At 40.9% G+C, this 22626-nt stretch overlaps 1 protein-coding gene across 1 annotated transcript in view; it reads left to right on the top strand.

Annotated features, from left to right (window-relative positions):
- The first annotated feature begins 1479 nt into the window (after positions 1-1479).
- Positions 1480-22626, top strand: part of snphb (syntaphilin b) — a 32901-nt gene continuing 11754 nt past the window's right edge. Inside the window, exons 1-2 of the mRNA XM_030734244.1 lie at positions 1480-1624; positions 18899-19034. Of these exons, the coding sequence (XP_030590104.1) occupies positions 18985-19034 (50 nt within the window). The 5' untranslated portion in view covers positions 1480-1624; positions 18899-18984. The remainder of the gene's footprint in view (positions 1625-18898; positions 19035-22626) is intronic.

Below are 22626 nucleotides of genomic sequence, written 5' to 3'. Positions count from 1 at the left end.
GTGGTAAAAGCATCTCCCCTAATGCAATACTCAACAGTTTCTTAATCTAAACAAGAATAGGTGAACCTAGAATAGACCTAGTTAATAATGAGTAGTCATTGATTCAGTCAGTATGAAACTTGTCTAAATCTACCAATATAAATACTCAAACTAATCTCGTGACAATATGAATGATGTGTTATAAGTTGCATTTTTAAGGAAAAGTTTTAATTTGATTTACTTTCTGTGTCGTTGTGTTAGGCTCGCCTCCTTTCTGCATGAATCCCTGTTCATTTTGTCTCTCCACCTTCCTGTCTTGTCTGTCCTACTCATCTCTCCCTCAGGTCTTTGTTATCTAAAAAAATTCATAACATTAGAAATTTTCTTCAAAAACAGGAGCAAATATTTTAGTTGTAGTAATTACTGAATTTTTAACTGGCAAAAGTGGTCAAAAGGGAATTAAAAAAAACATTCAATCTAATTTTTTTGAGTAAAAGCTTCTTAAAGATATCTTGTTCTTTTGTGCGCTGTCTTTGTGACAGACCAAAAAGTGTCACACCAGTGGACATTTTCTGTCATGGACTTTTGTGTCAATTAATAACCATGGTTGTGTTAACTGTCATGATCAGTTAGTAAGATAATTTGCATAATGTTCCATAAATAAATAAATACTTTTTAAAATGTTATAGATAGATAGATAGATAGATAGATAGATAGATAGATAGATAGATAGATAGATAGATAGATAGATAGATAGATAGATAGATAGATAGATAGATAGATAGATAGATGGATAGATGATATAAAGCAATGTAACGTAAAGAAATATTTAACGATTTACGGCAGTCAAATAAGGACGATGCTAACTCACAAATTCATTTTTATCTTGCAGGACTGTGCAAAAGTCTTGAGCCTAATCTCGTTTCTTTATATTTTGCTTCTCCATCTTTCTGAAAGTCTTTTGAAGATTTTCTTTGGACATTGGCTGTTTTCAGTGAATGTTTGTATGTTTGTTTGTTTGTTAAGCCACTGAACACTGACCAATGAATCATTCAAGCATAAAAAAAGGCTGTTTGGCGCTATACAAAAAGTGAATTGAATCGAAATGAACATAAATAGTATTTTTGAACCAACAAGCTGATTCCCAAAGATCCTGGTCACTCCCGACGAAAATCTTAATATTTTTATAATAATCATAATTATATTTATGATTATTATGAAGATGATTTGCAAAATTGAAGTCACCAGCCACTTTACCCTTACAATAACAGCAGCCCCCTCTGTTAAATATTCTCGGTGAGGCAGAAACTAATATTACAGAAGACCTGTAGCTAGCACTGCGCTGCAGCCCGACAAACGAAGCCGTTTTTCCCTTTAAAAAAAAAATCGATCCTACGTAACGTGACGCAGATGGTTCCGTCCGTATACCCTTGTGCCTCTCCTCCTCACGCAGCAGCCATCCAGTGCATCTCCCTGCATCCTTCCTGACTCAGTCCCCTCTCTCCCTCCTCCTCCTCCTCGGACGTGTGAGGCAGGATCAGCGCTCCATCAGGCGGAGCTCTTGGTGGAGAGATGAGGGACACAATAAAAACCGAGGCGATGGAACCGTGAACGGACTAACAGCGCTACGGGCAGCCGGGCACAGGTAAGCGAGGCCGGGTCATGCGTGTTTATGGAAATCAATGATGCCATCCCTAGCCGCTGCAGGGCTGTCACTTTGCGGGAAATGCGTCTGCGTAGTGGACCGAGTGGTGTACAGCAGTGATTAGAAACAATAAATGAATGGAGTATCTGTGCAGGAAATGCGTAGAACTTGGAGTTTAATTAAAGCTCTTGGCTGTCGGTTTAGACTATTTCCTGGACTGTTTATTTTGGTGCAGCTGATGGAGGGATGCTGCTGCGCAGTGCGCTCCCTCCGGCAGATGTTTTCGCGTCTTGTCATCCTGTCCGTCCATGTTTGAACTCTCACGGGCCTTTGGGCGTCAGATACAGTACATGCTGTCCACCAGCGTCAGCGTCACAACAGACTAGTTCATCAATCTTAGCTGCGCATGCAGAAACAGTACCCCAGACTCTAAGTGCCATGTTTGCAGGCAGCAAAGTCGTGACAGGTTGCCTGGCGCTGCAGTTTGACCTTGCAGCATTTCTGTTTTTCACCAACGTAACGTCCCACCTGACAGATGACACAGGTACAGCTTCTTCTTTTTTTTTTTTTTTTTTTGTCCGCATGGCTTTTCCTCTGACATCAAAGCATAATCCAGTTTCCATGAGGACAGATGTTAAATTAATTTTCAGACAGCCTTCTATCACGTGTTTATGACAAGAGGTTTAATGCCTCTGTTTTGAATTTAATGGCACAGTCAGTGTCAGTGGAGTTATGGAAGGAGTTTGAAGATCTCCCTGATAGGGATCTCCCTGAATAACCTTGGCACAAAAAGCACGATGTGCAATCTGATAACAATACTGACTGGAATAACACTTATCATCTACGTTGTTCCTAAAAATGCCCAACTTTTATTACAATTAGGCATTTAGACACAGCAAAGTACATCACACGCAAGCAGATAGTCTAAATTCATTTGGACACTGACGCGCTTTGAGGCAGCGAAAATGAGACTGTGAGCCCATTTTGCTTCATCTCTGGCAGGTTTTAATTGTGCTTTCATGGCACATCTCTTGCTAGTGATTGTGTCTCTTTTGGATTTGGTTTGCCTCCTTTTGCTTTCCGTCTCTGTTTAGTGTATTGATTTGATTTGTTGTTGTTTTGTGTCTCTTTGTCTCTACTTTTGTTTACTTTGCATCTTTTTGGAATCATTTTGAGCTTTGTTTGCTTGGATCTTTATATGGTTGAGTTTCTGTAATTGTTATGAATCTTTTGTTGTCTTTTTGAGTGTGTGTGTGTACTTATGCTTTGTTTCTTAAAGTCATTGCCTCTTTTCGTTGCCATTCAAAGTCTTGTTTTATGTTTCATTTGTTTGTTGTTGTTTTAAATCTCTTTGTAGAGATGGCCCAATCAAAAAAGGGCAACCAGGCCCAGGAAGTCATGTGGGGCTCTTGGGCACCTAGGCCTGTTCCCGTAGGCCTGTTCAGTTCTCCAGCCATGCATATCCTTAATTGATTTATGAGGCCACATAAAGTGAGTACACTGTCTGAAGCATAAGTCTGAGGAGATCAGAAACACAGCGTTACTGCGAGGTGTAAGGCCGAGCTGTGCGTTGGTCACTGTCCTCTGTGGCTCATACTTGTCCTTTGTAGCCTGGCCATCTTGTCAGCAGCACGCTCCTTCCTTCATCCTGTTCCTCAACATTCCCAGCCAATAGCCGCTCTCCTTCTGGTCACATTCCAAACAAGTGGCGGACTGAGCGTTGCCATAGCGATGTAGCAGTCATTTTCATAGCGTGTCGTTTTGCTCGGATGCACTCATGGAGGATAAATGTCTTCCTTTTTTCAATGATAATTAAAACCACAAACAGAATTATTGATCCTTAAAGTGTGACTGTGCTGCAGTGCTCTCTCAGCATGTGAAATGCTCTTTGTTCTCTTCGTTGTAGTGTTACACCTTTTAAATCTCTGCCCGCTCTCGCTGCAGAGGAGGAAGGGGTTTTTCCTTTTACGTAGTTTTTAACCTGCATGTGCAGCAAAACATGTCACTTTGGATTCCAGTTGTTTGCAGTATGTACACAGTAACTGGAGATATCAGAAAGCTTAATACTGTAGTACAAAAAAAGCTTAATTGTAAAAGTAGTTCCTAAGTCCTCAGTCACACAGGCCTAGAGATCGGTCACCAGCCTCCTGGAAACCTCTGGTCCCTGGAGGCTTTTGAAGGTCACTGGCAGACACTAAGTGAAATTGGTCACAAAAGCAATGCTCCAAAAACCTCTGTATGATTGCTTTGGTTGCTAGAAGATTGCAGCAGTCGCCCATAGTTTGCATGGAAGATGATGACTTGTCTGCAGATACTTGCTAAGTAACCACCAAGAAGCAGTGAAGCCTGGAAAAAGTGCAACACAACACCGAAAACAGAGACTGTTCATCTTGAAAGTAAAAGTTATGCCTTACTGCTGAAGCCTTTCAAAAGCCAAGCCAAGCCAACTTTATTTATATAGCCCTTTAAAAACAGCAGGTGCTGAGCAAAGTACTTAACATCAAGAACACAATAAAATACGAAAGCATTAAAAACATTAAACAATTAAAATTGACAAGTAAAACAAATGAGTAAAAGTCAGCTCTCAGACTGTGGCCAATGAAAAAAGGTGGGTTTTAACAAGTGACTTAAAAATGGACAGTGAAGCATCCTGTCTAATATGCAGTGCGAGTGAATTCCACAGCCTAGGTGCTGCCACAGCAAAAACTCTGTCCCCTCTGAGCTTTCGTTGTGTCCTCGGCACATCCAGGAGCAGCTGATCAGCTGACCTGAGCGACCGGGAGGGCGAGTGCACATGTAGGAGCTCAGAGAGGTGTGGGGGGCAAGACCATTTAATGACCTAAAAGCAATTTTAAATTGCACTCTAAAATGAACAGGGAGCCAGTGCAGTGAGGCCAAAACAGGAGAAATATGAACTCTCTTCCATGTGCCAGTCAAAAGCCGTTCAGCTGCGTTTGGCACCAGCTGAAGACGAGACAGGGATAACTGGGAAACCCTATAACAGAGAGAATTACTGTGTCAAGTCGCGTTGTAATGAGTGCATGGCTTATTATTTCAAAGTCCTGTTTTGAAAGGATCTGTTTGACCTTAGCCAGTTGTCTAAGTTTAAAAAAGCTGGATTTCACCACTGTACCGATCTGTTTATGAAGTTTAAAATCACTGTCCATTTTGACACGCAGGTTAGTAACAGTAGGTTTTGTATATTGTTTAAGACGGCCTGGAACTACAGGAGAGGACCCACCAGTAGTACCAGGACCAACAACCAAAACCTATGCCTTCTTGTCGTTAAAATGAAGAAAGTTTAGCGCCATACAGGTTTTAACTTCATCTAGGCACTTAATCAAAGATTTTATAGAATAGGATTCTTCTGACTGTCATCAGCGTAAAAATGGAAAGCACATTTGTGCTTTCTAAAAATGGATCCCAAGGCAAGAAGATACAGTGAAAATAGCAAGGGCCTAAGGATGGAGCCCTGGGGTATCCCACACAACAGAGGAGAACATGAAGACTTGCAACTATCGAGACTAACACAGGACGTTCTCTCAGCCAGGTAGGACCTCAACCAATTCAGGGCACTGCCGTGAATGCATGCACAATGCTCTAAACAAGAAATTAAAATACTGTGATGAACTGTATCAAAAGCAGCTGTTAAATCCAGTAAAACGAGGATCACATAGTCCCTGGAGTCCACAGCTAAAAGAATATCAATAAAAACCTTCTGTGCTGTGGAAAGGCTTAAAACCATACTGAAAAACCTCAAAAATGTTGTTTGACTTTAAAAACTCTTTTAACTGTATATAGACTGCTGCTCAGCCAGGACAGCTAGTTATCATTGAAAAGACTGCAATTATTACTGTACAAAGAGAGTCAACCCAGAGGCTCAAAGCAAAGGTTAAACACTTTTTTCTCTAAGTTATTCATTTCATTTGTTTACTTTTGTTTTTCTTTATCTACTTTTAGGACCTGTATGACAATGAGATGATTTTTTTTTTTTTTTTACTTTGTATTTATAAAGAACAATTTGAGCACAAGTCTACAGTTTTGTTCTGCTGATGAAAAAGAAAGCAAAGCAAAAGAAAAAAAAACAAAAAACTCTGACGGTGCCTCTATATAAAACCCAACCAACACCAAACACCAGTCGAAGTCAACACCTGACTGTACATAGAGGAGTATTTCAGACATACTTTTCTCAGGAGTAGGTGGAGACCAAAACAGGGACAAAAGAGAGAAGCTATTCGATCCATCCGGTGGTCACAAAAGCACCACTCCAGATCTTACTGTTACTCCATGCCTGAAATAGGCAGCAGAGAGGAGCAATGTAAATCGACAGTGAAAGAGATTCATGTAGGTAGTGTTGAGTCTCCTCCCACTCTGTAATAATGTGATTGTGAATATTGATTTCCTGTTTTTGTCAATCCTTGTTTGTGCACACAGAGTATTAGTATGATCGTTAATGCTGCAGCACTCTGGAACACTTTCATTTGCTGCTACTTGGCTCACTAATAACAAGCCTATGGTGTATTGGGTATTTTGAGCATTTGACCTGATTAAGCTCAGACAGTTCCTCAGAAATTCAGAAGTGCTTTTTAGCCAAAGCTAAATGAGGGTCAAATCTTATTAAGTCCAATAAATGCCTGATGTAAGGAAACCGTTAGAGCACCATTAACCCTGCTAGGCATGAAAGAAGAAAAAGAGCCTAGTTATTAATGATTGATAATATTTGGTCAAGGATTAGTACATTTTCTTTTGTATCTTTTTGTTCTTCCTCATCCTCAGTGTTATGTTGATTGACGGTCCAGTAAGGGCACTGCTGTAGCAGCTTTATTGCTGTGCTCTGCTGGACCTTAGTTAATCTATTCTGCATGCACTGCAGCAATAGGGTGACTCTGCAGGTCTGGCCTGATCTGTGTACACTGAAACCCAAAAGTTTTAACCTTGAATGTGTGAATATGTGTGTATATGCTCGAGGCTTCTTTTCTGCATGTTCATTCTCAGTATATTCTCAGTACACGGTAGGAAAGAGTAACTGGTCTTTATGTTGCCATCTATTTTGAGAAACTGACATTGTGCAGCCTTTACTGCAGTATGTGTACCACCATCACCTGCTGTTATAGAGGCTCTGTGTGGGCAGGTTTGTACCCCCCTTTATTGTGAAGGGGCAATAATAATGGATACTTCTTAATTGCATCGCTTTGGAACCCCCACTTTCAGGTAGTATCTGGAGGTGGAGATAATGATGTACTGCTTAAAAACACTCAAAGTCTGAATTCTTTGTTTTCTGTTGCAGAGTACTGTGTAAAAGTCTTGAGCCAACCCTCAGTTCTTTTTATTTAGCTTCCAGTGAGCCACACTTTCTTTTAACCTTTCAATTTCAAAAGTTAAAAGATGGTATAAAAGTTTCACAAGGAAAATATAGAAGATTTGCTTTTATTGTAGCTTAGTGACCTCTGAGTTCATTATGAAACCAAGAAGTCCCAGATGTCTTGTCTTTTTCCTTTAGCTCTGCTGTATACTACAGGGACCAAACCTGACTACAGCTAACAAACAGATCCACCAACAGATTTTCACTTTATTTACACTTCAGCATTTTTTTTTTTTTACCACTGCATTATTTACACCTAATTTCTGCTTTGTAAGAAAAACCCAGGAAATCAGCGCCTCTGCCATCTACACCATAGCTATGTCTGTTTTTTCCTCCATAATTCTGTGAGTATTTATAGCACTTACGGTGGAGAGTCGTATGATTGTGTTTTCCCAGGCAGGATGCTAATAGAAGCTGCTGAGTGTGCTGCAGGTTAAGATAAAGGAATGAGTCATCATCCAGTGAGATAGGGACTGTTTACCTCTGGGAGATGCAGTGCTGCATTCAGCCTACAGATTTATTATTTAAATCAGATGAAGGCTTGAGGAGTTTGGGACATCATGCAGGAACAAGAAGGATAGCACTACTGAATGTAACAAATATGACTGTAAAAATATAATTAACCTTTTAGCCATAACACTTGGAATATATCTAATTCTGACAGTAACGCTGGAGCCATCAGCTGGGGACATCCTGGTGTCTATAATATAAAGTCCACATACACTTGAAACACTTCAAATGGACACAGGAGTCTGGTCAGTCATTCATTCTGACATGCTTTGTTTTGCCACCCTTTAATTACATGAAGTTATTGTTGCATATAGTTTGCCTGCAAAGGCTTCACAGTGCTGAGTAATGAAGAATTTCGATCCACTGAAATGTTAAAAACTTTCAGTTTGAATAGATAGATTGTGTATAAACAGCATAATACAGGAACTGACAGCAAATGGGAGCGATATGACTAGAAATGCTTATCAAACAGAGGAAATGAGAGATAAAGGCCTGCCTCAAATACAGACTCATATACAGGTGCTGGTCATAAAATTAGAATATCTTGAAAATGTTGTTTTATTTCACTAATTCCATTAAAAAAGTGAAATTTGTATATTATATTCATTCATTACACACAGACTGATATATTTCAAATGTTTATTTCTTTTAATTTTGATGATTATAACTGACAACTAATGAAAACCCCAAATTCAGTATCTCAGAAAATTAGAACATTGTGAAAAGGTTCAATATTGAAGACACCTGGTGCCACACTCCAATCAGCTGATTAACTCAAAACACCTGCAAAGGCCTTTAAATGGTCTCTCAGTCTAGTTCTGTAGGCCACACAATCATGGGGAAGACTGCTGACTTGACAGTTGTCCAAAAGATGACCTTTGACACCTCGCTCAAGGAGGGCGAGACACAAAAGGTCATTGCTAAAGAGGCTGGCTGTTCACAGAGCTCTGTTTCCAAGCACATTAATAGAGAGGCGAAGGGAAGGAAAAGATGCGGTAGAAAAAAGTGTACAAGCAATAACCGCACCCTGGAGAGGATTGGGAAACAAAACCCATTCAAAAATGTGGGGGAGATTCACAAAGAGTGGACTGCAGCAGGAGTCAGTGCTTCAAGAACCACCACGCACAGACGTATGCAGACATGGGTTTCAGCTGTTGCAGTCCTCGTGTCGAGCCACTCTTGAAGAAGAGACAGTGTCAGAAGCGTCTCGCCTGGGCTGAAGACAGAAAGGACTGGACTGCTGCTGAGTGCTCCAAAGTTATGTTCTCTGATCAAAGTACATTTTGCATTTCCTTTGGAAATCAAGGTCCCAGAGTCTGGATGAAGAGAGGAGAGGCACAGAATCCACACTGACTGAGGTCCAGTGTAAAGTTTCCACAGTCAGTGATGGTTTGGGGTGCCATGTCATCTGCTGGTGTTGGTCCACTGTGTTTTCTGAGGTCCAAGGTCAACACAGCCATCTACCAGGAAGTTTTAGAGCACTTCATGCTTCCTGCTGCTGACCAACTTTATGAAGATGCAAATTTCATTTTCCAACAGGACTTAGCACCTGCACACAGTGCTAAAGCTACCAGTACCTGCTTTAAGGACCATGGTATCCCTGTTCTTCATTGGCCAGCAAACTCGCCTGACCTTACCTCCATAGAAAATCTATGGGGTAGTGTGAAGAGGAAGATGCAATACGCCAGACCCAACAAATCAAGAGCTGAAGGCCACTATCAGAGCAACCTGGACTCTCATAACACCTGAGCAGTGCCACAGGCTGATCGACTCCATGCCACGCCGCATTGCTGCTGGCAAAAGGAGCCCCAACTAAGTATTGAGTGCTGTACATGTTCATACTTTTCATGTTCATACTTTTCAGTTGGCCAACATTTTGAAAAATCCTTTTTTTGTATTGGTTTTAACTAATATTCTAATTTTCTGAGATACTGAATTTGGGGTTTTCATTAGTTGTCAGTTATAATCATCAAAATGAAAAGAAACAAACATTTGAAATATATCAGTCTGTGTGTAATGAATGAATATAATATACAAGTTTCACTTTTTGAATGGAATTAGTGAAATAAATCAGGTTTTTCATGATATTCTAATTTTATGACCAGCACCTGTTACCTTCTGCAGTTGAGGCAAATAAAAGCTTAGCATAAATTATAAGCACAATTTAGAAATTGCAGACATCACCCACCAATTTTCAGAGGCTCAAAAGTAATTGGACAATTGGCAGAAACAGTTTCATGGCCAGTTGAGGCCCGTTCCCTCCCTCCCTAAGTACAATAAAGGTCTGGAGTTAGTTCCAACTATCAAACCAGCATTTCATAGCTGTTCAAGGGACGATAGCTCTAAATATGAGGTCCAGAGAGAGGCTAATACAACATAAACCTTTCAGAGAGATAGCTGAAACTTTAGGAATGACCAGCTCAGCAATACCAAAAGGCCTGAAAGATAACTAAAGCAGATGATCGCAGAATTCTTTCCTTGGTTACGAAAAAAATTGATGACATCTAGCTAAGTTAAGGACACTCTTGAGGATGGGGGTGTATCATGTCCAAATCTACAATCAAGAGATGCCTTCATGAAAGGAAATGCAGAGGGTTTACAACATTGTAAAAACCACTAGTTACACTTAAGAACAGGAAAGTGAGATTAGACTTTGCTAGAAAACATCTAAAAGAGGCTGCAGATAAATCAAAATGGGATCCCAAAAGTGATAGGAGTTAGGACAGGAACCCCCAGAGGTCTAAACACTGGTGGTAGTGGTGAAGATGAAGATGGAGATTTGGATGGGGCTCCGAGTGACCAGGGTGAGGCGGAGATGGGCTGCATGAATGAGAGTCTGAAAGGGAGAGTGATGGAAGAGTACAGAGATTTAAAGCATGAAGTTGGAAGCAGATTGACTCACAGAAGGCAGAAAATGATTAGACTAGAATAATGAGGTCAGTATTGAATTTGACAGTGTGGAAAAGTGGAAGTAATGTAAAGAATAGACTAAAAGCCATGTTCCTTACTGAACTTCAATTCAATTCAATTCAATTTTATTTATATAGCGCCAAATCACAACACACTGTCGCCTCAAGGCGCTTTGTATTATGGGTAAAGACCCTACAATAATACAGAGAAAACCCAACAGTCAAAACGACCCCCTATGAGCAGCACTTGGAGACAGTGGAAAGGAAAAACTCCCTTTTAACAGGAAGAAACCTCCAGCAGAACAGTCAACACACAGTCAACCCAAGAGTTTCTCAAGGCAAAGAAATTAGATATTTTTTAATGGCCAAGTCAGACACCTGATCTCAACCCAATACACCATATTTTTCAGTTACTTAAGGCAGAGAGACTCACACATAAGCAGCAGCTGAAGGCAGCTGCAGAAAAGGCCTGACAGAACATCTCAAGGGAGGAAACCATAGCATTTCGTGATGTCCATGGGTTCTAGACTACAGGCAGTCACTGACTTCAAAGGATTTTTATCTAAGTATTAAAAACAGTCCTCATAGTTGCAATTATATTAGTTTGTTCTATTAGTTTTGAGCCTGAGCATCTCTGCAGCTGGGGTCTTGCCTGGTGTGGTAGCCTCTGTTGATCTTGTGCTTAGAGCTTGTTCCCGTGCTGCTATGAGTGGTGCCTCTGTGCTGTCCTTCAACCCAGCTTTGTCCAGCCCTTGATAGGATTTTTCAGTATCAGCCACTTCTTCTGTCTGTGTGTGGTACATGCCGTGCAGAGGCCTGTCCTTCCATGATGGTTCCTGTTCCTGCTCCTCTTCTTTCTCAGGTTTCTGCTGCCTGAGTTACTGACTGAGCATCTTCCTGATGTACTCATGGATCTTTGTTGTTTCATCCAGGATAGTGGTTCTGACACTAGTCCTCGGCCTCCTGCCTTCCGTGTAGCGTACAGTCTCAGGGTGCAGTATTTGCGGTCAAACCCTCCAAGCATGATGAGGAGCTTTCTTCTCTTGATGTGGCTTCTTTCTCCTCCTTTAACCAGCTTATTATCCAAGCAAGGTAACTAATGACCAGCAGGGTGTAGGGGTTGATTTCCTAGATCTTGTTCTTCCCATTCAGCTGACTCCTCAGGACTTGCCTTACTCTCTGCAGGTACTTGGCTATTACAGCTTTCCTAGTGACCTCTTCATGGTTCCCATTTACCTGTGGGATTCCAAGGTATTTGTAGCTGTCCTTAATTCCACTTAATGTTGCCTTCTCATCATAAAATCCCTTAAATTCTGACTACCTTCTCTCTCTTTGTCATCATCTGACTTCGTCAGTCCGAATGGCATTCCGATGTCATTACTGTAGAGCCTAGCCTGGGGGCTTTTACTGGACCCCAACCTATTGTTTCAAATATTTTAGTGTTGCCATTACACTGTCCAACTGCTATATTTATTTATTTACTTACTTATTTGATTATGTGAAAAATTCACATTATCAAACAAATGAATTTTCCTTTTGGTAATCCTTGGACATCATTTATTGCTTTTGAGCTGCTGGTGTCTCAGAGATATCCACAAATGTCTGTCCCTGAAAACACCACGCAGTACGTACTGTATTATGTCACATCTCTTACTTGGGATCTTTGTGTTTTGACCTGAGGTTTTACTTTATGTTTTGCTTGGTTAGATGTAGGCATCAAAAGCACTTGGTTAGGTTTTCGGAAAATGGCAGTTTGGGTTAAAATATACCCGCACAATGAAAAATAACACTTGGGGACTCCAAAGGTTCCTGACAAAGTGTCCATAGGTGAGGAGTTAGGGAAAAGACCAGTCTCATTTTAATCTCTGTAGCTTTTCTGACAGCCACATCATGTCTTAATTTTCAAATTGAACTGGCTGTGTTACTGCAGACCAAATTAGCCACAGTGGTTCCTCAAAGACAACCAAGAGAAGAGCATTATACCACAATAGTAATTGATGACACTGAGCCACTTCATCTCTATGTCATTGCTGGTGTTAGCTCAGCAGAAATTGCAGAGTGGAGGCTTCTGGCACACCAGTGGCCAAGCTGAATGGAAGAGAGGAAAAAGTACAGTGTGTCCTGCAGGTTTGTGGGTGTGCTTATGAGTATGCTCATGGGTATGTGAGAGTGCCACAAAAGGAGCTTTTCTCCTTTTGTAAGATTCTCTATTTTCCAAGGACTTTGTAATAAATAACTGAGTAAATTAATTATATTCAGTTGCCTCTCAACCATGTCTCTTATCCTGTGGATGAACAGGACAGCTGAAAATGGGAGTCCTTATCCCACCCTACAGCGTGCTGTAGCTGCACATGAAGACCAGCGATCCACTTTGCAGGTTCTAGTTAGAGTGGCCCTGAAGCTGACAGAGGACCTCCAGAGCACAACTGAAAAAGGACCTCCATCACCAGCTGCAGCCCAGAATGGTAGAACTGAAGTATATCCGTGGGACAAGATCATATTTTAAAGAAGCTGAAAAAGATAAAGGATGGTAAAAATAAGTATGAGGGGCTCAAATGCTTGAGTAAAGATTTTACTGAAGTCAAAACTAATGGGAGGCAAGAGCCCTTTCCCCATAGACGTCTATACAACTGAACTTCTTTTTAAAACCGGAGGAGCCAACCCCTCCTGGCCATTAGAAAGAATGCAGTTTTAAAGCACTTCCACATTGGCTTCACTTTTAAGACCCAAAACCCATATCCATCTTTTATTTACAGTCTGTGATTTATCCACGATTCAGGGGCTCTCACTGATTAATGACCAACTCCAGATAGGAAAATTGTTAAAAGCAACCACAGAGGCTTTGTAAGATCAACACTCAGCACACAAACACATCCAAACACAAACCAGCAGTGTTGAATGTGTGTTCTGGAATACCAGCAGTGACTCAGTGTTGAAAACCCCATGGCTTTCAAACAGGTTTATGAACCTCGGGTTGGCAACATTTTCCTGTTTATTAGAAAGACTTGTGTTATGTATTCAGGGGGCTCTTGAGCATAGCTGGTGTGAGTCACACTTTTTCACACACACACACACACAACCTTCAGTCCCTCTATAGGGTGAAACTTGTGAGTTGTGTTACCACTGCACTCTGCTCTGCTTGATCTGCATGAAAGCCTTAAGATTTAACGCCCCCATGTGAGTCTGCATTTAAACTCCTCGCAGACATTGTGTTTTTGCACCCTACAGTAAGTCAGATGTGTGTTACTGTTTAATACTGTCTGTATGTATTTCAGTGCACTGACACTGCAAAACATTTGTTACAGATACTCTGAGATTTGTCAAGGTCACATGATGCTTGGACAGCAAGAGAAAATGCTGCAGACACAGAGGGGGGTGAACAATTACGCTGAGCATGTGAAACTGTGTGCATGTAATTATGCCTTTCCATACTTTTGTGTGTCCAGATGATCTTCCTTTCAAACCTCCTTTCCTCAGCTACCGCCCTTCTCACAGCACGTGCTGCCTTCTCCTGCTGTCTCATTGGTTCTTCTCCCCTCCTCTCTTCCTCACATTCTCTCTTCTTTCACCTCCTCTCTTTCACCTACCAGCTTTGTTTTTCCATCTCATCAGCACAGAAGCTGGTTGCGTGTCCAGCTCACTCAGGCTGGGTATGGTGTTACATAACAGGTCTAGCTTAATAAATCCTGCATGATGTGCTATGATGTGGTTTGATCTGGAGTGACAGCAGCAAAAGCAGGACATGCTGACTTAAAGTTAGATATAAGATAGTTAAGCTAGGTAGATATGAATTTTGCCCTATAAAAGCCAAATGGTGTTAATGATGGTTTTAAAACAAATGTAGGTTTAATACACTTCCATTGCTGGCTTTACTTTTCAGACCCAGAAGTCACCTCCGTTATTTATACGGTCTATGGTTGAGGCTTCAAAATGCAAGCTTAAAACACAAATAGAAGATGTCTTAATGGGTAGATTCATCTTGTGTATATATAAGTTTAATAATTACAAATACGAATTTAGTAATCTTACTATATTGATCATAACGTATGTATATATGTCTGTTAGTACCCTATCTCCTCCTTAACAATTTAATTCAATTTTATTCATATAGCGCTAAATCACCACAAACAGTTGCCTCAAAGCACTTTATATTGTAAGGTAAAGACCATGCAATAATTACAGAGAATGCCCAACAATCAAAATGACCTCCTATGAGCAAGCACTTGGTGACAGTGGGATGGAAAAACTTCCTTTTAATAGGAAGAAACCTCCAGCAGGACCATGCTCAGAGAGTGGCAGACAGGAAAGGGTTTTCAGGGAATACTGTTAAATGTTCAGTTGCTATGCCATATGTCAGAACAAGATCAACAGTGTGATTAAAGTGGTGGGTGGGCTTATTGACATTTTGAGAGAAGCCACTTGAGTTTAACAGTAGAAATGCAGTGTTGAGGCTGTCATTTTCAGCATCTACATGGATGTTAAAATCACCCACTATAAATATTTTATCTGAACTGAGCACTAAATCAGATAAAAAGTCTGAGAAATCAAACAAAAACTCTGAGGAAGGGCCATGTGGACGATAGATAACAAATAAAACTGTTTTTTGAGTTTTCCACTTGCGTTGGACAAGGCTAAGAATCAGGCTTTCAAATGAATTAAAACTATGCCTGGGTCTTTGTTTATTAATATGCTATAGTGGAAGATTGCTCCTACTCCTCCTGCTCGACCTGTGCTTCAAGGACTCTGCTAGTGTGACTCGGGGGTGTTTATTCATTCATCCTGCTGCCAAATGGTGTAACCAGGTGTCTTTACTGCCAACGTGAATTATTATTTTAACAAATCTACATTTAGCCTTAGCCAGCAGTTTCAGATTTCCTTGTGTGTCACCTGCTCTGGCCACTAGAAGACAATCAACTATGGTTGCTGGTGTTGCAAGCTTCACATTTCTCTAAACAGACTTGCTAATAACCAGTGGGTGTGTCGCCAAGTGGGAACCGTGAACGGGTTGGTGGTGTACCAGGGGCTTCAGGCACACTGTTGTTCTGTTTGTCAGTGCACATATTAAGCAAATGTGTAGGACTGCTTTTTTCCCTTTGCGTGTCAGAGTGATGCATTTATTACTTCTAGGTAATACTTCAAAGGTGAATAGGCTACTGTGAATATAATTTACAGGTAATTCAGCAGAGAGAGTGCTTTGGATAAAGCACGTGAAGATTACACTATGAAAGAAGCTGTTAACTAGAGAGTTATAATTAATGGAGCTACACAAAAACACCACTGTGCGATGTAATGGGAACAGGAAGTGGTACAATACTGCAGTGAGAGCCAACACCAAGTGAGAGTGCCACTAAAGCCATGAGCTCTAGCTCCTCAGACCTGATCAGTGTTGGACGAGACAACATGATTCACAACCTCCATTCTAACTCATCCCAAATGTTTGATGGGGTTTAAGTCAGGGCTCTGTGTGGGCCAGTGAAGTTCTTCCACACTAAACTCAACCATGCAGGGCTTTATAGATCTTGCTTTGTTCACAGTCATGGAACAGAAAAAGGCTTTGCCCAAACTGTTCCTACAAAGTTGGAAGCATAGACAATGTCAAAATGTCTTGGTACGCTGAAACATTAACATTTCCCTTCACTGGAACTAAGGTCAACCAAGGCCTTCCCCAGAAAAACAGTGCCCATAGCATTATCTTTTCTCCACCAAACTTTACAGGTGGCACTCTGGCAGGTAACTTTTCTCCTGGCATTTGACAAATCCAGACTCGGCCATCATACTCCCAGATAGAGAAACATGATTAATCACTCTACAAAAGTACATTTCCACTGCTCCAGAGTCTAGTGGTTGATGCTTTACACCACTCCATCTCACGCTTGCCATTATACTTTGCGATGTAAGGTTTACGTCCAGCTGCTAAGGATGGAAAAACCAGTGCCATGAAGCTCCTGGCACAGAGTTTGTTAATTCCAGAGAAGGTTTGGAACTACACACTATGTGCCTCGCATCAGTGATGCTGCTCTGTAACTTTACATGGTCTGACACTTCTTGTCTAAGTTGCTGTGGTACCTAAATACTTCCATTTATAGTTCATAGTGAAATATCTAAGAGGGACGAGATTTCACAAACTGACTTGTTGCACAGATGGCATACTATTACAGTACCATACTTGAATTCAGTGAGCTCTTTGGAATAGCCCATTCTTTTGCAAATGTTTGTAAAGGCAGACTGCATGGCTAGGTGCATGGTTTTATACACCTGTGGCAATGGGATGAAAACACCTGAATTTAAAGATTAAGAGGTGTGATCCAATGCTTTGGTCCATTTCTAATGGTCACTTCACACCATTAGGAGCCTTGCTAACCAAAACTGACCATGTGACCCTAACCAAACTTTGAATGAAGGCCAGGCTTTCTTTGTATTAGCTGGCTCAAAAAAACCTAGCACCCCAGTTGGAGATTACAGGTATCACAACACTGATGGCAAACTTTCTCTGTTAAGCCAGGCTTTCTGCTTCAGGCTCTGTACATGCTGACATAAAAATAGGCATATTGAGGGTCATATGACTTCTTCTGCAAAAATGTATCCCTATGAGTGCCGCCTACTCCAATCTTGGGATTGATCACACAGAGCGTTAAAATAAATATTTTATTCCAGTTAATGATTTTATCATTGAGTGCACTCTCAGTGCTCTGTCAGTGCTGCTGTTTACTTTTATGGTGAAACTTTAAACTAGATCCATTTAGACTTTAAATGTTACTGTCCCACAGCCTAATAAAGGAGGCATGGCCATTGCTGTCATCTGTCGATAGATCAAAGTGAAATTAATATCACTGATTAAACAGGAATTCTTGGTGTTTTCTGTTCTCAGCAGGTGGAATTCCAGCAGTATAAAACAGACCTAGCAGCAGATTAGAATAGAACAACAATTCTACATTGTCATGATATTGCAGTGCTTCATTTAGTGGTTACAGTAAGGTACAGCTTAACAATTTGCACATATAACATTTGTTCGCCCAGCAGAGAATCTGTATTGCACTTAAAACATGTTATAAATAAAATAATCAATGAGAACGTGGCCCTTCCAGACAATTTTAAACTGAAGCTCTGAACATAACCTGCTATGTGCTCAGTGTAAGTTACCATTTTACTGTTTTAGCCAGTTTAAAAAAAAAAAGAAAGCCACATTCATGACACAGAAAACTCTGACTAAGCTCAACATAGTTCGCTAACCCATTGATCTGCACCCCTCAGGTCTGTCACAGATGGTGTTTGGTTAAAATACTTTCCAGAGTAATAAATACTAAGCATGATAAAATCAGTTTACATTAAATTCAAATTAATATTTCTGGTCAAACAGTTATATTGTTATTTGCTTTACAAACTTTGTGTTCATATTCAAAACACTAAAAGAAAGATTGTGTGTGTGTGTGTGTGTGTGTGTGTGTGTGTGTGTGTGTGTGTGTGTGTGTGTGTGTGTGTGTGTGTGTGTGTGTGTGTGTGTGTGTGTGTGTGTGTGTTTTCATCAGGATTAGTGCCACTGTGCAGGTCTGTGGTTTATACTGGTAAATGCTAATTATGTGACAGTGCATCTCAGAAAAGCTTTAAATCATGTAATGATAGAGAGCAGAAGGAAGCACAATGGAAGCGGATTTAAAGTTAGAGCTCAGATACTGATAAAGTTCTACAATAGGCAGATTAATAGTGTCAACAGGATTTGGTTTTCATTAATCCAGCTGTCTTAGTTCACTGACTTTAGAGGAGGACATGAGAGAGGCTTTGTGAGCCATTCATGGTTCATAGGAAAACAATACAGCAGAGAAGTGTTAATGCAGGAAGTTGACTGACAATAGGCGCCTTGCATTTGCACACATACAGAAACCTGGCTCTCAAGAGCCCACCAAATTGCGTGTGGTGTATTATTGATGAGAGTGATCCTCCTCTTTCCCCCTCCAAGTTCTTCCATCTCTATCTGCCTCTCTCTCTCTCTCAGCCTGCCTTTCTGTTGATTGTAAATATGTGTGGATGTACTTGCACTAGAGCTGTGGCAGAAACGTGCAGCATGTACACATCTTTTGGCTTTTGCAACTTTTGCTGGGTATGTGACAGGCGTATGAATAAATGTTTTGAGTCCTCTGTCCTTGTCTCCCAAAGAGGGCACACATGTGGCTCTGGACACACATGTAACTGTCACTTCTGTTTGCTCACCTCTACCACTGTTACTTGGCCTGGAATCAGACTAAGGAGTGGTGATTGGATAGCTGTGCCACATGACTGGAATGTGATTTGTTGCTCAACCTTGATGTCTTCTCTGTGCCAGCTAAGTGTCAGCTTATCTCAGCAGCACAAAGCAGCCTGATGAAGGCTATTGCTGTGCACATAGGCAGTCAGCAAAAATCACACTTTATTTGAGTGTGTAATTTGCTAGGCCATCATTGCCTTTCTTTCTTTGTGTGTGTCTGTGTTCACTCACTGCCCATGTCTGTTTTCCACCAGGCTCCAGGCTCTCAGTGTAGAGCGGAAAATCACAGAGAAAAAGTTCAAACAGAAGAAACCTAACACACAAGAAGTTTCCTGGCTCCATGTCTGCCCCTGCTCCAGCCAATCGGAGGTCTACGTCGGTCTCTCGCCGGTAAGTAGGCAACGAGGACCTGTTTTTGATACTGGTGTTCACCTGTGGTAATTGTGGGCTTTCCATGCAGTGCAAGGTAACCATGGTTGACAAACCTGCAGGGGATAAGTTTGTCATGTTGCTCAGAGTACTGAAGCCCTGAGTGATAAGAGGAAATAAATTGTGGTGATTCATTTTTAAAGTTCCTTAAATTTTTTTCTGTCTGTAAAATAAGAAGAAAATAAGGGGAAAAAATTTTTAACAACATAATTTTTTTAATTACTTTTTTTTAATGGAACATTTTGAGGTCTTGTAACATTTACCAGTGGCAGTTATAAAGAGATCAAATTAATATTGAGCAGAGCTGAGTTCAGCTTATTGGTGCAGTCCTCCAGTCAGTCCCAGTTTCTCATGTGGCCCCCTGAGAAAATGAATTGCCCACCCCTGCTCTAAAAACAAGGGCTCTTTCTGTTTCTGTTTTAATATAACAGGGTAGAACTTAATGTGGTGCACTGAAAGCATGGGGAGACTAGCTGCTCAGTTCTGAAGACAAACCATATGACAAACCTGTGAGCATCTCACTGCTGGCTGCCTAATGTCAGCCATATGTGAGACACAGCTTAGCTCAATGTCAGCCAAAACATAACCAAATAAACCACAGGTGGCCTTCACCTGACTGAAACATGGAGTTTACAAAAGCCTGTGCAGTACTACACAATTCCAGGTAATGCATGTGCATATATAGCTTTACACACAGCTAAGTCAAATTATCTATTATTTTTTGTTGTTGTGTGGAAGTACAAAGACAAAGACTGGTACTATACCTATGCATATGGATTTGTGTTACAAGCAAACGGACCAAAAAAAAGAATGCTTCTAACTTTTGATAACAGCTCAACACACTCTTGGCATTCTCTTAGAAAGCTTCATCAGGTCCTCACCTGGAGATTTCCCAGAAGTCCAGCTGGAGTTCCCAAATTTGCTGAGTACTTGTTGGCTGCTTTTCCTTAACTCTTTGGTCTAAATTCTTACCAAACCTCTTAAGTCTTGATGGACAGTCATTTTTCATTATTGTACTCAGAAATTTCACAAATTTATTTTTGGCAAGACAAGTTAAATGTAACCTAGTCCAGATGTGTGTGGAAAGCTGTCATCAATGCAAACAGTAGCTACTCTGTGGCATCTGAACCATGAAATATATTTTTATAATAATTCATATGTGCAGGGATATCAGTGCTATTTGAAATGACCGTAGTGCACCTCTGATGTACACACGCAGTTAAGTTGGGGCTAATTGTTGGTACAGTGTTTACATACATCAATTAATGAAGGTCAGTTTTATCATATATGGCACCTGTTTACGACAGTTGCCTCAACATTTTTTATACTGTGGGGTAAAAACTCTATCAGAGAGAGAACTGCAGTGATCAGACAGTCCCCTGTGAACAAGCACTCGGTGATGGTGGGAACAGGAAAAGACCTATATTTTGTTATCTTTACATGCATTTTTGTTTGTTTTCTTGGGGGTGTTTTTATTGTCATTCTGAGCACTTTGTGGCTTATTATATATTTGGAAAGCTGTAAATAATAACCGAAAATTACTAGTAGTAGTCATTTTAAAGATTGTGTTTATATCTCTAAGACAGCCAGGCCTTCATTTGTTCATACTCAGGGTCAGAGGCACTTCTACATTTGTTTGTAAACTGTGAACAAATTTAGGTTTGAAAATATTGATAAATCACTCATTTGTGCATAAAACATTCATACACACAATTTAGGCACAGATTTCTGCGTAGCCACAAACCATAACTGACTACACAATCAAATAAAGAAAATATGGAAACAGCAACTTTGAAGTGGAATGTTGCCGTTCCCATCAATTAATGCACTGAGCAACAGTCATATTAATATTTTGGCATTTTTGTTTCTTTGTAATGCTTTGCTAGTATGAAATATGCATGATGATTATGATGAATATGCAGACTATGAATATACTTCCTCACTTTGAGAGAATAATAAATATTTTCTATGTAAAGAAAAACCCTTTAACAAACTTGTGTATCCAAACTAATGGCTGGTACTGAAAATCAACCACTCAGGTGAATAGTGGTTGTGTACAGTATCTTACATAACTGTTTACCTGTTCAGTATATCTTTGTATTTCAGCTGTCTTAAAATATAACACATCATCATGATGATGTGTTATATTTTAAGACAGTTGCTGGTTTGAGGCTGAAACTGGGAACAGAAGCTTGAAGCTGTTACACGATGAAAGTCAGTATGGGACACCTTACCGGTAACTCTTACACTTCTTGGAGCCTGATAGATACGGGGCACAGATGTTTTCTTTAGCATCAACGACGCTGCTGCAGCTGCACTGATCAGACAAAACATTATGGGCACTGACAGGTGAAGAGAATAACACTGATTATCTCTTCATCATGGCACCTGTTAGTGGGTGGGATGTATCAGGGAGCAAGAGAACATTTTGTCCTCAAACTTGATGTGTTAGAAGCAAGGAAAAATGGGCAAGTGTGAGGATCTGAGTGAGTTTGACAAGGACCAGATTGTTATTTCTGGACGACTGGGTCAGAGCATCTCCAAAACTGCAGCTCTTGTGGGGTGTTCTCGGTCTGCAGTGGTCAGTATCTATCAAAGGTGGTACAAGAAAGGAACAGTGGTGAACCAGCAACAGGGCCATGGGTAGCCAAGGCTCACTGATGCATGTGGGGGGCGAAGGCTGGCCCTTGTGGTCTGATCCAACGGACGAGCTACTGTAGCTCAAATTGCTGAAAAAGTTAATGCTGGTTCTCATAGAAAGGTGTCAGAATACAGTGTGTCACAGTTTGTTGTGTATGGGGCTACATAACTGCAGACCAGTCAGGGTGCCCATGCTGACCCCTGTACACTGCCAACTATGAGCATCAGAACTGGACCACAGAGCAATCTGATCAATCACATTTCCTTTTACATCACATGGATGGCCGGGTGCGTGTGCCTCGCTTACTCAGGGAACACCTGGCACCAGGATGCACTATGGAAAGAAGACAAGAAAGCAGTGTGGTGCTTTGGGTGATGTTCTGCTGGGAAAACTTGGGTCCTGCTGTGCATGTGGATGTTACTTTGACATGTACCAGCTATCTAAACATTGTTGCAGACCATGTACACCCTTTCATGGAAACAGTATTCCCTGATGGCTCTTTCAGCAGGATAATGCGCCCTGCCACAAAGCAAAAATGCTTCAGGAATGGTTTGAGGAGAATAATGATGAGTTTGAGGTTTTGACTTGGCCTCCAAATTCCTCAGATCTCAGTCCAATCGAGCATCTGTGGGATGTGCTGGACAAAGAGGTCGGATCCATGGAGGCCCCACTTCATAACTTAGAGGATCTGTTGCTGACATGTTGGCGCAGATGCCACAGCACACCTTCAGGGGTCTAGTGGAGTCCATGTATCAATGTGTCAGGGCAGTTTTGGCAAAAAAAGAGTGACAAACACAACTGGCAGGTGGTCATAATGTTATGCCTGATCGGTGTATATGCATTGTGTTTTTTTTACAGTGTCCTTTCAGCAGCCAGTTATCATTTTTTTGTTGCTCCCAAGAACCAGTATAA

The sequence above is a fragment of the Archocentrus centrarchus genome, chromosome 7 (assembly GCF_007364275.1).
Source record: "Archocentrus centrarchus isolate MPI-CPG fArcCen1 chromosome 7, fArcCen1, whole genome shotgun sequence".
Lineage (NCBI taxonomy): Eukaryota > Metazoa > Chordata > Actinopteri > Cichliformes > Cichlidae > Archocentrus > Archocentrus centrarchus.
Note: the sequence above shows the minus strand (reverse complement) of the source record. Positions and strands in the feature narration are given on the sequence as shown.